General features: G+C 40.3%; 1 protein-coding gene across 1 annotated transcript in view; it reads left to right on the top strand.

The window, feature by feature from the left end:
• Window positions 1-15090, top strand: part of col24a1 (collagen type XXIV alpha 1 chain) — a 78893-nt gene extending 63803 nt beyond the window's left edge. The window contains exons 41-60 of the mRNA XM_076088373.1: window positions 615-668; window positions 808-864; window positions 1903-1956; window positions 3004-3057; window positions 3484-3537; window positions 4668-4721; window positions 5190-5297; window positions 7770-7877; window positions 7989-8096; window positions 9376-9429; window positions 9588-9650; window positions 9855-9908; window positions 10099-10134; window positions 10918-10953; window positions 11377-11403; window positions 12293-12358; window positions 12580-12748; window positions 12884-12993; window positions 13325-13543; window positions 13628-15090. Of these exons, the coding sequence (XP_075944488.1) occupies window positions 615-668; window positions 808-864; window positions 1903-1956; window positions 3004-3057; window positions 3484-3537; window positions 4668-4721; window positions 5190-5297; window positions 7770-7877; window positions 7989-8096; window positions 9376-9429; window positions 9588-9650; window positions 9855-9908; window positions 10099-10134; window positions 10918-10953; window positions 11377-11403; window positions 12293-12358; window positions 12580-12748; window positions 12884-12993; window positions 13325-13543; window positions 13628-13774 (1632 nt within the window). The 3' untranslated portion in view covers window positions 13775-15090. The remainder of the gene's footprint in view (window positions 1-614; window positions 669-807; window positions 865-1902; window positions 1957-3003; window positions 3058-3483; window positions 3538-4667; window positions 4722-5189; window positions 5298-7769; window positions 7878-7988; window positions 8097-9375; window positions 9430-9587; window positions 9651-9854; window positions 9909-10098; window positions 10135-10917; window positions 10954-11376; window positions 11404-12292; window positions 12359-12579; window positions 12749-12883; window positions 12994-13324; window positions 13544-13627) is intronic.
• Window positions 15091-15388: the final 298 nt, after the last annotated feature.

Raw genomic sequence — 15388 nt, 5'->3', positions numbered from 1 at the left:
AGCTGTTCAAGGTTTATCTCATCAAACTTAACCCTGCTTCAAGGAACTTCATACATGCTTATAATACCGATCTCAACTCAACATAGCTGTTTTCAATCAAGCTGTATCCCCTCCCTTGGTAGCCTTGTGCCTTAATCCTATGTGCTGGAGACACCTGGGGTTTGAGGCTGGTGGAGGACACATCATCCTTTATTATATTTCACATTACTCTTTATTGTTAATTGTTCAATAAACACAAAAGATAAGGGAAGAAAATCTACACAAATCTCCACAACAGCAAAAACAAGAGGTGGAATCGAAGATGGCGAAGTCTTCAAGCTAATTTTTCCAGGCAACACTACAACCTGGTCAATACCAACATCAATGGGTTTAGGTTGCATAATGAATATGTATTAAGGCTCTCAGACTTGACTCAGGTTGCTGAGTGAGTTCTGAGTCTGTGCCAAAACACAAATCCTGAAGTGACAGAATGTAAGAGCATCTCTACAAAGAGTTTTGTTTATTTTAAACTGTTGGGCTTGATATGCTGACTAACTCATGTTTTGTCTAAGAAACATGCTGTAGCCAGTATGGTGGCTTTGTCAGCTACAATAATCAGCTTTTTTTCTATTTAGGGTCACTCTGGCAAGCCCGGGCCCATTGGACCACCTGGGCCTAAAGGTGAAAAGGTAATATGATACCTCAAGTGTTTGAAATTTAATTATTTCAGTGTTTGGGGTTTTAGGTGAAATGTACTTCAATGTACTGTCTGGCTGCAAAATCTTATGTCTGCATGTGTGATTGTGTGTGTGTGTTGCTGCATTCCAGGGTTATCCAGGCGAGGACAATAAGACCCCAGGACTCCCAGGGCCCTTAGGTGAACCAGTAGGTTTTGCTTTCCTTTAAACTCTCCTTTCTGATCCCCAACACTGCTCGCTCTGTTTAGTCCAAGCCATTTATATATCCGATTGACACTTGAAATAGAAGTAAATCCTGATCAACCCCTGATTTTAACACCAAGTACACACATTTCTGTCCCACCAGATCGACAACAATGTATCAGTGTTTCTGTTCTTAAACCTGTCATGCATATGGACCCCGATTATCAACCTATGTGGCCCAAATCTTTTCTACTCATTGCAGGCTGAGCATGAACAAGTAAAAATGTTATACAAGGTAAAGGTTTAAGCGTAGCGTTGTTAGTGTTCTTATATCCACCAATAATGAAAATAGAGGTCTTTTCACAACATTGAACATGTTCTACAGTCAAAATTGAAACAGGCTTCATTACTCTGCATTTATACAAAAGATTTGTATTTTTGACAAGAGCAAGAGTTTCAGGGAGGGCCACTACTCACCCGAAGTTAACTCAAAGATTTTGCACCCAAGAAAACAAAGTCATTCCTTGACTAATAGCAAGAGGATCAAAGCGAGTCTCAGCAGCTTGCTGCAGCACAAAGTTATACAGCACCATGGCTATTATGAACTTTGAGACACATTTCTCAGCATAGGACGTGACCACTGAGTCAGCCCTACAGAGCATTAACAATCGGGTCCCTGAAAGTCTACAGGGGTCTAGATGGCAACCTACCATACGAGTAGTATTGGATTATCAAGTTGGCACACTATTTCAGTACATACTGTAGCATGAGCAATACAATGGTAGCCTGTGTCTTGTTGCAGCCCCAACCAAGATTGGCTGAAAGTGAGGTTCAAGGTGAAATGAAGCCTTTCCATTTGACTCCAGTAAAGATCCAGACTCATAGATCACATCTCTACAATATGTTTCATGTGTGTTGGCCTGAGAAGTGACTCTGTCTTTAGGTAGCTACCCAGCTCAATTGAGGCTTTGTGGGTATAAACGAAGGCACGACTGTACAGTACAGTATGTGTGTTCATGTGTTTGCATCTGTGTCTACACAGGGGCCCCCAGGAGAACGAGGAGAGCGGGGAGAGCCAGGGGATGAAGGATATCAGGTAGACGAAACCACTAATTCAACATCAGATATATCAAACAGTCACCACTCAGTGTGTGTGTGTGTGTGTGTGTGTCCACTTGATTGTTGTTCATACTCTTTTGGCTCCAACAATTGCTGCTCTGCTCAGGTACTGTAAGGCCAGACCACACATGTTTGGAGAGGATTACCACATTCCCAGCAATAAGGCCGCAAAAAATCTGGTGTTTTTGTCACTTCATGCCTCTCAGGTTCAGGAATCTTTGCTCTTAAAAAAATACACATGCACACATTCACAGTGCAAGCAACTAGGTATGTGGGCTACACTAGTTTGAACAGTGTGGTCTGTAGCTACAGCATTTTAAACAAGCAAATACAAAAACTATATGATTAAGATGAGGATAACAATACACTTCATATGTCTTCTTATCATAAGAATCCCTGTATTCCTCCCTATATTCCTATGAATTCTAATTATAAGTTATTAAGGAAACTACCAAGGACGCAGTAGGTCCCAATCATCCTTTTTCAACAACATAAGATTGTGCCCGACCCTCTCAAGGCTTTGCTTAAATTCCCTTCAATTAGAGTGACTTTTTAAGTATTCTACTTGCATGCTGAATGTCCGTAGATGTACTTGCATTGTTCCTAGGACACATTTTAGTCATCAAGTACCTATCTCATACTACAGCCCACACTATAACAGTTATGTAACCATTGTAAGTGTAGACCGGCGAAGAATCACATGATAATCCAGCTCCAACCTAGGTTCATAGTCATAAAAATGAATTTAGTTTTCATTGAAGTGCAGAATATATTGATCCCGTCGAGACATTAAACTTGGCTTAGAAACTATTGTATATTGTTTTGATGCTGTGAAGCTGTGATTGAGCAGATTGTCATTACTGTATATGTGGAAATAGTACTCGTGAAAATACACGTGGCTTCGGCCAAGATGTTCGTCCTTTAGTAAAGAAAGTGAAAATGACATGTACGTGTCATATCTCACCACTAATAAAGATCAAGAACCAGAGAGAAAACTATAACTTTATATTAAACTGTGTTTCAGGGCCATGTTGGTACCACTGGATCTCGTGGAGCTGTCGGACCACAAGGCTCACCGGTAAGTCAGTTAATATACGTAGCGGTGTAAAAAGATTGAAAGTGTTGGGAAAAACTAAACATATGATGACAATTGTGCTCTTTTTAGAGCCTTACCAGTTGCTGGGCTCAAAATGTGAATTATGTAAATGTGTTTTTCCTAAGTGTGACACAAGAGTTGGGCATAGAGTCATTTAAAGCACAGGGATTGTTTGGAGGATTATGAGCTATTCTTTGTGCTAAAAAGACAATTTGGCCTCATGGTGTTTCCACAATGGACAGACTTAGATTAAGAAGCAGCAGTGAAGATAAAGTGTGACTCCATTTATTCCATTATGTAATTTGTCAATTTTGGCATCCACAATAATGCTGTTTTATCTGCAAAGTAAACATACTATGGATTCATACAACAGTAATATTGTTTGTGTGTTTGTTTGTCTTTGTTTAGGGATCAACAGGCATCTCTGGAGAATCAGGCCCAATAGGAGACACAGGAGCGCCGGTGAGTCCATGCAAATCCTGATAGCAGGAAAATCAAGCATACATCTACATCGTTTCTCTCATTTATAAAGCAAAGAGCGTGATCCATTATTAAACTTGGTCTCCTTCCTGCAAATAAGATCAATGGTATCAGCATCAGAGTGTTTCTACTACCAGGCTGCTTGTGTTGTACTGAATAGGGGTTTAGCTCTTAACAAAGCCAATAAATCTATTAACACTGCCTCATTCAACCACTGCCAGCAGGGTTGGGTTTGGTTCGGCTGGTTTTATAAATCACTCTGTGGATGAATAAAAAATCCTTTTGTTTGCTGCCCAAAAGGAAAGACCACCCACAGACATTTATCCAAAACACCATGTTGTTCACCTGTTACCTGTTGCTAGCACAAAGACTGTGACCTCTGATTTCATCGTGGCTATGGTGGAATATTAGTTATGGAGACAGAAAAAACAAAATTCAGCTTACTTCGTACGAAGTATTAAAAGTCAAGTGCTATAAATAGGTTAAAGAAGGAAGAGTGAATAGTAACAAGGGAAATACAGCAAGTTTTCTTCAAATTTTGCACAAATGCCCACTAGGACTCGAGGCTGGAACTGGCAGGAATTTCAACATAATCTGGCACAAACATCCACTTGGACTCAAGAACGAACTTATTAGAATTTTGTCTCTGTGACCTAACAAAACAGGATTTTAGCCATAACCCAAGAATGAATATGATAATTATGACAATTTCACATATCATAATAATTATTAATATATTATAAATAATATATTGCTAATTTTTCTATGTACCGGACAAGTTTATAAAGCTTATGTTATTTAGCATGATGATATATATATACTATAATGTGATATTATGCCACACATTATATTTCACTCAAACACCTCAATGTGATTTAATCTATTGCTATTTGCTATTTGAGGTGTTAAATATACAGTTGACAGTTGTATTTCTTTGACTGTCAGAAATAAAGCATAGACACAGTCCTGAACTTGGGTCCTCCATAAGACTCGTGTTAGACAATGGTCTTTCAAATTTCCGCTCTTCAATGAGAGGCGATTGAGATTTATAACCCTGTGTGTTTTTGTGAATGCCGATGTATGTTTTATTCTTCATGTGTGCGTTTATCCAGGGCTCAGGAGGAAATAAGGGAGCACGAGGGCTGAGTGGAGCTCCTGGCATTGAAGTGAGTACCACCTCAACCAGATGCATGGCTAAGAGAGAGACAGCAGCGGCATTACAATGAAGAGCACTTTCCACCGTGATTGGCTGTGTGATGAGGATGCAGTTGGGTATAGGGACACAGCAGAGTACCACAGCGTTACCAAAGTATTGCATGTTTACCAATTGGTTACCACCACTGCATATAAAAATGAGAGAGAAGGCAATTAGATCATGTGACTTAAAGAATGCTTTGCCGCTTTCCACTCTTAGATGATATAATGCACAGGAGTTTGACAGAAAATGTCAGCAGCAACAGTATTGTATTTCCTTTTAAGTGATCCTGGCATATATTTATTTTATTTAGAAATATCAGAGGAAGAGTTAGAATGTAGAAACCTGGTATGATACATTTTGGTGCTCATGAGTAGTCTGTAAATGCCCCTCAAGCTGCGATTGAGTGACATTGTCACTGTTCTGAAAAACTTTCCAGGGCCCATTTGGTTTACCTGGACTCACGGGACTGAGGGGTTACCCAGGGCTGGATGGTCACCCGGGACTTACTGGCTTACCAGGATTTCCAGGAAAACGTGGACGACAGGTAATCAGTGACAGCACATAACTGTATGTCATTTTAATGGCGTACCCATTTTGATTTATTCCAAAGTAAACGGGAATGTAAACGAATGGCTTCTCTTCCTTTTGCAATAGTTCTTCACGGTAATATTACTGTTTTGAAGCTGTAGCAGCAGTAATACTGATTACTACCAGTAACTGATTGCTTGAATTGCAAACATGATACTTTTCTCATTACAACAATAAAGTAGTATGAGTACTCTAGCAACCCTAACAATGGTCATGACAGAGATAACTGAGCTACATGGATGATGACCAGTTTGACTTTTGTCTGGCACCAACAATGGTGATCAATTAAAACGTGGAATTTTGGAGGTGGGGTTCACATTTGAAAATGATGATGCTTATGTGCTATGTCTCAAAACAATCTTGGTCGGCACCATGAATGCAGGCTGCAGAAGGAGTCAGCAGATTTATTTTCATAACTGAACTTTCAAGAGGACCTGTCCTTTGCTGTGCTTAATGCGTAATCTCTATAGCAGACTTGTGGTTTGCATTAGAAGAATTTGAGAAACCAATGATATACCCTCATATTTGCACACAAATATACATAGTCCACAAGTAATAAAGCTGTGTAAATATTACCTGCAACGTAGCCAAGTGGACTGGCGGTATAAGTTGTCAGCTGAAAACAGTCAGCAGTCCAAACAGCAGAGGTTAAATACAGCTGCATACAACTTAATCACCATATAGACCTCACTACCCATTCAGCCATTACGCTAACTTCTGCTTAATTGTCCTCTTAGCGCAGGGATTGTATTTGACTGCATCTGAATGCCGAAAGAATTTCTTCTGCTGCTACTATCTGTAGATTTAAGACTGAGGCACACGGCATGTGATTGACTTATCAGTAAATGCCTTGTTTGATTTGATTGGCTTCTTCTGGTTGCGACGCAGAGTCTTTCAAAATAAGCCTGCAGCCAAAGTGGATTGGGATTTCATGCATGAATGTCTTTGTCCTTATCAGCCAAGAGTTGGAAAGACATGTCTTCTCTGTCTCGCTTTCATTTACATAATGTTGTTTAAAAGTCTAGTAAGTCTAATTTTGGCCACTGGTGTTTTTCACTTTGACTGAAATGATATTTCTCACTAGCAGAGTGAGTCCCATAACTCTACCGCTCCTAAATCACAAAAAATACTGTAAACTTGAAATATATGTCTGTTTTTATTTCATAGAGAGCTTTTCTTATATGTGACCTGTTTTTAAAAATAGCAGGTTTTCTAAAACCAGTCTGCTTCAGTAGTCTAGAGCTCTTTGGGTGCTTATTTACTAGAAGCACCCAGGGCTGTCTCAGCAGGCAGGCTAGGAAATCAAGCTGACAAAGTTTCACCAGCAACTCAGGAACTAGACCGGTGTTTTTGCTTGAGACTCCAGCTTTTGTGTCAGCCATTTCAAATAATCATTTGTATTTGAAAACTATCTACCCCATTCCTCCAACTACTCATTTCACATTTAAGGGAACCTATTTTTTATTTTGCATTGATGATGATTTAATCCCTGTGGTAATACTATATATAGTATACTATGTATACTATGTATAGATATAGATATAGATATAGATATATATCATGAGGTTCCTAGCACCTGTAGGTTGGGGGTTCACCCAGAAAATCTGGTTCCAGACTTATCCGCACAGTGATCGAGGAACAGAAGCCACGTGTAAGGCGACGTCCCACTCACTCACTTCAAATATCACTCGCTCCCTTCTGCCTCACCACACGGCTCATTTGTGGTGTGAGAAAGCAACTCAGTGACAGGCAGTCAGTTTTGTGGGTAGGCTTAGGGGAGAACACTGCCAAGAAATATTATAGAGGCCAGCAGACTTTGCTGTGGCACTGTGGTTTACAGCTGTAAAAAAACAATGAATTCAGAAATTTGTTTGGATATATTGAAATAAAAATTTTAATTGAAACATAATTGAAGAGAATAATTGTTTGTCATTATATATTAAACAGCTATGCCAGCTGTTTCTTTGGCCTATGTTTGACATAGCCTGCCATTGACTGTTGAAAACTTTTCCTTGTTGGTGCACTCAAGGACGCTCCTACATTAGAAGTATGACTGTCAGCTGTTCAAGAGCAAACTTTAAATGCAAGAAACGTCCATCAATTTGTGTTTTTTGTTAACCACCATTATGAATCTTCACGAGTCTTTAACCTCCAATAAATCTTTAAAGTATCGTTTGGAGGGGGGGGGGGGGGGATGTATCTTCTGTAAGGACGCTCACACAAACTGCAGATGGTTTCATGCTATTTTACTGCTGTAATGTTCCAAGAAATGTTGCAATGCATCAGCAATGGCTGGGAAAAAGAACAATTATTGCTGTAAACATGATTGCAAATGATGCAGGTTCCAAAAATAATAATAATATATATTTCCTAGTAAAACAACACTTACTTTATTGTTTTGATTTGACATTGGCAACATTTCTTTCAGGGTCAGACAAGCTCGGTGGGACAGGAGGGATCTGCTGGACGTCCAGGTCCCAGGGGAGAGATTGGACTTCCTGGAACACTTGGAGAAAGAGGACCGCTTGGTCAGAAGGTGAAAACGATAATACATATTGAGCTAATTTATTATAAGTTGTAGCAGGGTGTCTTAACAGAACAAAAAAAGTCTCTGGTGAAGAAACATTTTTGACATTTGTTGGATCAGGGAGACCTGGGACTGCAAGGGGACAGGGGAGCCTCGGGATTCAAAGGCTTGGAGGGAGTTGCAGGTGACCAGGGCAGGAAAGGTGACCTGGGAACCAAAGGACAACCAGTGAGTACATAGAGGCATTTGTGATTTAAAGAAAAAAATCTATCCTAAAGTAGGATTAGTTTATTTCCATAGACTGAAATAATTGTATCAATAATAGTGTATTTGATATTTTGGCAGGTCAATTTAGGGATATTTGCTCATGTTTAGGTTCAGATCTGTCAGTAGCATTAACATATACAGTATCAACTAAACTCTAGTAAATAAGTAGAAGTGGAAGTGAGCTATTCACACAAAAACGCGTTGTTCCAACATGTTTGCTTTGCAGGTTATATGACAAGATGTGACTGAAATATCCTCCTTTTGAAGTGAATATTTTATGTTCTACTCTGTTCTTCTACTCTACCCCTGATGTTTCATTGCAACTGTTTGATTCTCAGATTCATACCCTTTTCTTTAATGGTCATAAAATGTCTCTTTAACACATAACATATCTTCTTGAATTGTTTAAGTCATGAAAGTGAAGGTTACTCCATTGCTTGTTTTAAATTGACACCCCCCTAGGGTTTTATAAGCTTATATACATTATTTAATACCTCTCTAAATATAGCTTCAGAGGGTTAGTTAGACAGTCTGTGTTTGACACTTTTCCACCCTGAGTGGAGTAACAAATTATCTGGGCGAGACCAGGAATGGAAACATTCCGCCTGTTAAGACCAAGTTATGTAAGATCCTCACCCTCCAGAGACCTGAAAAAGAGGTGCTCCACTTTACTTACGTAACTCCTCAAAGAGAAGAAAAAGAAACAACATTCAATCCCTCGCTCTCCTCTCCCTCCACTAGTTTCCCCCATTGATGCCTGTGAAACAGAGAGCAGACTCGGGCCCTTGGGTCGGATCCCTTTGCACTGTTCAGTCAATAGAGTTTCTCGGTCAAAGTCACTGGCCCGAAAGTGGAGCTGTCTAGAGGATGTGGACGACTGGCTGTACAAACATAGGGTCTGCCACTCTAGACGGCAGACAGTGCTCAGACACAGAATAGGGTTCAGACACCAAACCCCACAGTTTCTAGGAGGGTGTGTGTATATGGGCTGAGGCCACTGTAGATCCAGACATAAAGCCTTGTGTGTGTGCCCCGGCTCTTTTGAAATTTGAAAGGACATTTTTAAAAGACACTTTTAAAAGGGTATGAAAAATCACTTACACACACACACACACACACTCACACACATTGTACTTATGATACGATGTGTTTGTCAAATGCACACTAAATGTCACAATGACAGTGTGTAAAATGCAAAGCTCCTCTGTTGCTATGATGTGATCTTCTTTTCTGCTTGCAGGGGGAACCTGGATATCTGGGAATGGTTGGTTTACAGGGCTTTTCAGGGCCAACGGTAAGAGACTAAGAGAGAGTAGCCAACAAACAGTTAGAGTGCAACAAATGATAAAACAGAACAGAAGGAAATAAGCTAGAATTAAAAAACAGTTCTCGATCCTATTGTCCCTGTATACTGACACACGGATTACCTAAACCTCTCTTTCCTTCTAACAGGGGCCGAATGGGGATTTGGGATTGAGAGGCTTCCCTGGCCCGAAAGGCCCAATGGGCACTCTGGTAAGTGTAACAGTAAAAAGAAACAGTAAGCACACCAAAGTGCTTTCTGTACTGCAGGGATTCAAATCCTAGTGTTGTCATCACTAAATGACACCCTGAAGTCTTGTGCGATAAACTGTAACCGCCTATTCAGCAGTCTCACTGTTGAGAACATGTACATGTCAGACTTGTTTTTTTAATCCTCAACCCTGCTGTTTGTTTCAGGGATTCACTGGACCTGTAGGCCCTGACGGAATGATGGGCCCAATGGGAAAACCCGTAGGTTTCTGTGTGTGTGTGTGCGTGTGTGTGTGTGTGTTTGTGTCCGTGCGTAATGAGAGTTGTATAACAACAAGGCAATCACAAGACAATGATCTTTTGATACAACCAGTATATTAACTGGCCATGTGCTAATTCAAGTTTATATAGAATACAGAGTGGGAAACAATACTCTTTATCTTTTCCACAGGGGCCAAGGGGTCTGAAGGGAAGCAGTGGCGAAATGGTAAGATCTGATTCAAACCAGTAACCAACACTGAAAAGGCTGACTGTGATAACGATTTGTATTACGTATGATTACATGCTGATATACCATGTGATTATATCATGTTCATACTTTACTGAAAGATCAGACTTGAAAATTCCTTAGTGAGAAAGCATTGCTGGGCCAGTTGTCAGAACGCCACCTCAAAGCAGATTGTAAAAAAGACCGACTGTAGAGGACGAAGGCTGTGTTTGAATGTGCATGAAAGCTAGCTGGGGTTCAATGGTAGTTTATGTGACTGTCCTTAAGTGACCTTAAGTGACTGTCCTTAAGCCTTGTCAAAATATTAGCATGGCAAACCACAGTGCAATCTGCGTCCGGTAACCACAAGGTTGGCGGTTCGCTCCATGGCTGCTACGTGTCCTGTGCCGAAGTGTCCTTGAGCAAGACACAGAACCCCAAATCGCTACCCCGGGTGCTTCTCAGCAACCCACTGCTCCTAATATGCTGAGGATGGGTAAAATGCAGAGGTCAAATTTCATATATGTACCTAATGTAAATGACGATTGTAATAAAGTTTAAGTTTAAGCGTTCACTCTAACCCTGATGCTACATTTAAATTATCCAATTCACGTTCTTTTTTTAAAGCTCTCAGCCGGTAACATGGTATCCATGTAGGGTGTAGGAGTTTACAAATGGGCTGCTTCATTCTTGAGGTCGCCAGAGCAAACAGGACAAACTAAAAACATTATTAATGCATCAGTTTAGCCAGATTAACACTGATATTCTTTCTCACACTTTCAGGGGCCTCAAGGACCAGAGGGAAGTCCAGGACCCAGCGTAAGTGCTGACCTCACTCTCACATTTCAGCTTACAGTACTCATCTATTAATGTGTTAATGAAGTTTGGTGATATTTTAAATGATGAAGCATTAGTGGATGAGCTTGCTTTCAATTCAGTCAGTGCAGGCAGACTTTTTTATTTATTTTGGGCCTGATTGTATGAAACAAAGGAAATAGGACTGATGGCTTTGCTATATGAGATTTCAAATGATTTATTTTATACTTACACTATGAAATACTATAACTAAAAGACTACTCCATTCCAAATATTTTTGGTCAGTCCAGACAGGGCAGTTCTCTGGTTGCACCCTCAAACATCTCCCAATAATGAATCCGACATGGTAGTGAACTGACCGCAACCACAATGGGCTCATTTTTCACTGTGTCACTCATTTTGTCTTCTACTTTCTTCCCACTTTAGGGACCTCCTGGTGCTCCAGGTCCAACAGTAAGTGCCTCATGTCACTCAAGTAGACAGGTAGCCATACAGCTGGAAGGCAGAAGTCATGTTTTGAATGTCATGCAAAAGACTTGCAAAAGAAAGGTTTGGATCATAAAGTTGGAGGGGAAATTGCCCAGAACTTGGCTAATTGATCATTTAAAAAAAGTATGTATATAATTTACATTTCACTGAACCTTGAAATCTCAGTCTGTCTGGAGAGTAACCCTGTTACATCTCTATCTCTCTTTGTTCCTGAAACCCAAGCTTTGTGACTGCCCAAGCTTTATTAGACTTTTCATAGAAATAGAGAAATGAAAGCAGAGCAAAACCAGGATGGGCAAACATTTCTAGTTTGCGTATTTGCAAAACTAAAGATGATCCAATAAATCCATGTCAGGGTTAGGACTCGCAAAAAGAACGATTTAGTTCAGTAGCATTGGCGGTGGAGATCAATGCTCTAACAACAAAGTCTTGCACTGTGATAGAAACCTTTTGCACATCTCTTATCTGTCATAGCGTGTGGATAAAGTGTAGCTTTCTGCTATCTGAATGACCTTTTCCTGTTGGAACAATTCTAAGAACCCAGATAAGCAACTGTATCAGATCCCTTTTTGTTTACACGCATTATATGATCACTGTAGTGTTTATGTAGAGTGGAATGTGTTATTCTCCCCCCCCCCACTGAAGTCAGGAATGTCAGGGTTTATTGATGCAAGACTTATTTTACTGCTTTTCTCTGGTATTAAATTGTATTCTTATTCTTTCTCTATAAACAAGATGAACAAAAAACAAACAAAAAAAGCCTACGGATTCAAATCTTTCAGTTAAATAATGAACAGGGCGCTGAATGTGTTATGTTTTCATTAAACTGAATATGTTGATTTTGAATCTACAGAGGCAGATTTATGTTGACTCGGCAGTCTATGGTCTATCTGACTCTAACACCGCCCTCAGGACAGAGGTAAGGCACTAATACACAGAGCCAATGAATGGGGTGACTGGGTGGGTTGTTGCATAGATGGCAGATAAGTTGGCAGATGGAAAGTCTAATGAATAATCGGGAAGTGGTTTAAAACACTTCCCAATTCCTTTTGCACTTTTTGTTCGTATTGTAACTGTAATTAAGGCTCCTAATATATCAGTTTAGAGTTTGACAGTGCCGCCTTTCCCGTTCTTAACCAGAGTTTCCAGAACACAGAGATGAGCCTGCCAGACCAGAATACGGAGATACTTAAGACCCTACGCTACCTAAGCAGTGTGATTGAGAGCATCAAACAGCCTCTGGGCACACGGGAGAACCCGGCTCGTGTCTGTAAAGATCTGCTTGACTGTCATCACAGGCTCAGAGATGGTGAGAGTCGTATCTACCTGATGCTGAATGGACGCAGGATTTTAGGCATTTGAAGATGTTTGGATATGCCTTTATAAAATACTTGCCCTCCCTGTCTCTCTGTCCCTGTCCCGCCTTTGTATTGGGGACTTTCAGGTTGGTTCTGGATTGATCCAAACTTGGGCTGCACTTCTGATGCTTTCAAGGTCTACTGCAACTTTACCGCAGGAGGGCACACCTGTTTACACCCAGTGACCTCTAATAAGGTAAAATTGCCCCTGTTTTCTTTATTAAAGTATAAATATAGATAAATAGAAATAGAAATAGTGGTTATGTTTTGGATGGTGGGGTCAAGTATGTGCTCGGTCATTGGCGTCTCCATCCATGTCAGTTGATTCCTAGAACTTGTCCACATTGTCTTACACAACAATAGAGCACTCATTTAGAACCTCAACTGCAACAATCCTCTGTATTGTCCTTTGCTTTGACATTGTAGGAGGATGTATCACATCTTTTTTAACATAATTGAATTGTGAGTCTTTATCCTATTGTAATTGTGTAACTGATACACACTACTGGTTCTGCTCCCCGTTACAGATGGTGTTTGATGTAGGGAAAGTCCAAATGAAGTTTCTCCATTTACTGAGTAGTGAGGCCAGTCACAGCATCACACTCCACTGCCTAAATGATCCTCCATACGGCACCACCGGATCCTTACCGCATGAGAACACCACACTTCGGTTTCGTGGCTGGAACAAACAGATGTTTGAGAAAGACACACTACTTGAACCACATGTGCTACAAGACGAGTGCAAGGTAATGAGCGGGACAGAGAACTGGTACCGCAATACCTTTCCAAGCATAGTCTGGAATATTTATGATCCACCCATTCTCTTTCAGATCCAAGATGGCAGCTGGCACCAGTCACGTTTCTTCTTCCATACTCAGGACAGTCGTCAGCTACCTATTGTAGACATACAGGAGTTTCCCACATCACAGTCCAATAGTCAGCAGCATATAGAAATCAGTCCAGTCTGCTTCCTCTGACACCAACATCACCGTCCTGTAACCTATTTACATGAACTACTAAAATGCAAGGCTGTTACAAAACAATGCCTGCCTACCAAAGAGGGAGTGTCTGTGAGATATTGGTGCGTTTGTTGGAAACCGGTAGTGGGACCTGTCAGAGCAACAACTGCCCCATGTCCAATCGAAGGCAGACCTGCATGGAAGAACTCAATCTCTGTGAAAAATCCAGGCCAAGAAGGCCAAAAGATAAGAGTGTATACCAATATTTATCATAAATTGTATAAAGTTTGTTTCGTTGATAGTTGTTAGTCAAACGGTGCTTAGGTCGGCTGTGTATGGACCCATATCACTCCCTGATCACAGGGTAGGGTGTGACTAAGCAGCAGCCTATCCAAACCCCAAAACTCACGCCTCCTTCTCACCCCCTCACCCACAAACACACCCAGACTGTCCTAAGCAGAGGCCTAACTCGAAGGAGCGTGCCAGGCCTCTACATAGGAGCACTGTCTAACTAAACGTTTTTATGAGTGCAATAGCATGGCGATAATGTGTGACTGCTTTAAATATTTCAATTTCCGATCAAAGGATTTATTTTACATTGTTTTCATGATATTTTTGTCTTCGGTCCTGCCCAGTCGGACCTGTACATCTTGACAGATGGTGCTCTACCTCTACCTGCTCATTTGCTTTCTAGAATAGTTGCTAATGTCAAGTTGGTCTTTTTTTTTTTTGGCCTTTTTGTTGTATGTACCGGTTACATCAAGAGTTGTTATGTTGTCCAAGTGCCTATGTTGATTTGGTCATTTCTAATTTATGAACCATTTTTTGATACACTACATATTTTTGTAGCTTTTCCTTCTATGTGGTAGGTTCTTCAGGGGAAACCTATCATTGGTGCTGCAACATAGAATGAGTCATCAGTGAGTTTTTACATTTCCTGTGTATATATTGACAGCATACTGTATGTTTATTTATATCCTTTTTGTTTTTTGTTCACATTACTGAAACACAGTAAGTTATACTCTCAGAGAACTATTTGGTCAACCACAGCTCAGTCTAAAGAAGTATTTATGTTTAAAGGTGTGTTTTTGTCTTCACACCTGTGACTGCATGTTTATCATACTGTTATTTTCGTTAATTCAGGGGTGGTTAGGTGGACTGGCAGCTACATGAGGCCAGAGTCAGAATACACAGAAAACACAGTCATATTCTTAAGTTATGTTACCTTGAACAAAGTGTAATTATATAAGTCTGTGCAGGATAAATGTGGATTCAAATGTGTAAATAATAATAACACGTTGACAAACAAATAAATGGAGCATTTTATCCACAAATGGTTCTGTACTTTTTTTTTAATATGGTCACACTGTCAAAATCATACAATCTGTTGGGATCAAATTACTGTTGAATGTCAACTGTATACATATATGTTTCTTTATCTATTTTAGATTAGTGGTGGCATAAAGGTAGAGACGCAGTTTGATACCTGCAGGATTAATCTTGAAGGGGGAAGTGAAAGAGTCCCTCCCTCATTAACATGTCGAAGTTGCCCGACAGCAAAGGACATTAACCCCAACTGCTCCAGTTGTGTGAACTATTGCTGACTGTGTGAATTAGTGATCCAGATTAGCA

The sequence above is a fragment of the Anarhichas minor genome, unplaced genomic scaffold (assembly GCF_050575085.1).
Source record: "Anarhichas minor isolate MPS153535 unplaced genomic scaffold, ASM5057508v1 ptg000010l, whole genome shotgun sequence".
NCBI classification, from domain to species: domain Eukaryota; kingdom Metazoa; phylum Chordata; class Actinopteri; order Perciformes; family Anarhichadidae; genus Anarhichas; species Anarhichas minor.
This window is presented reverse-complemented; position numbering and strand designations above follow the sequence as displayed.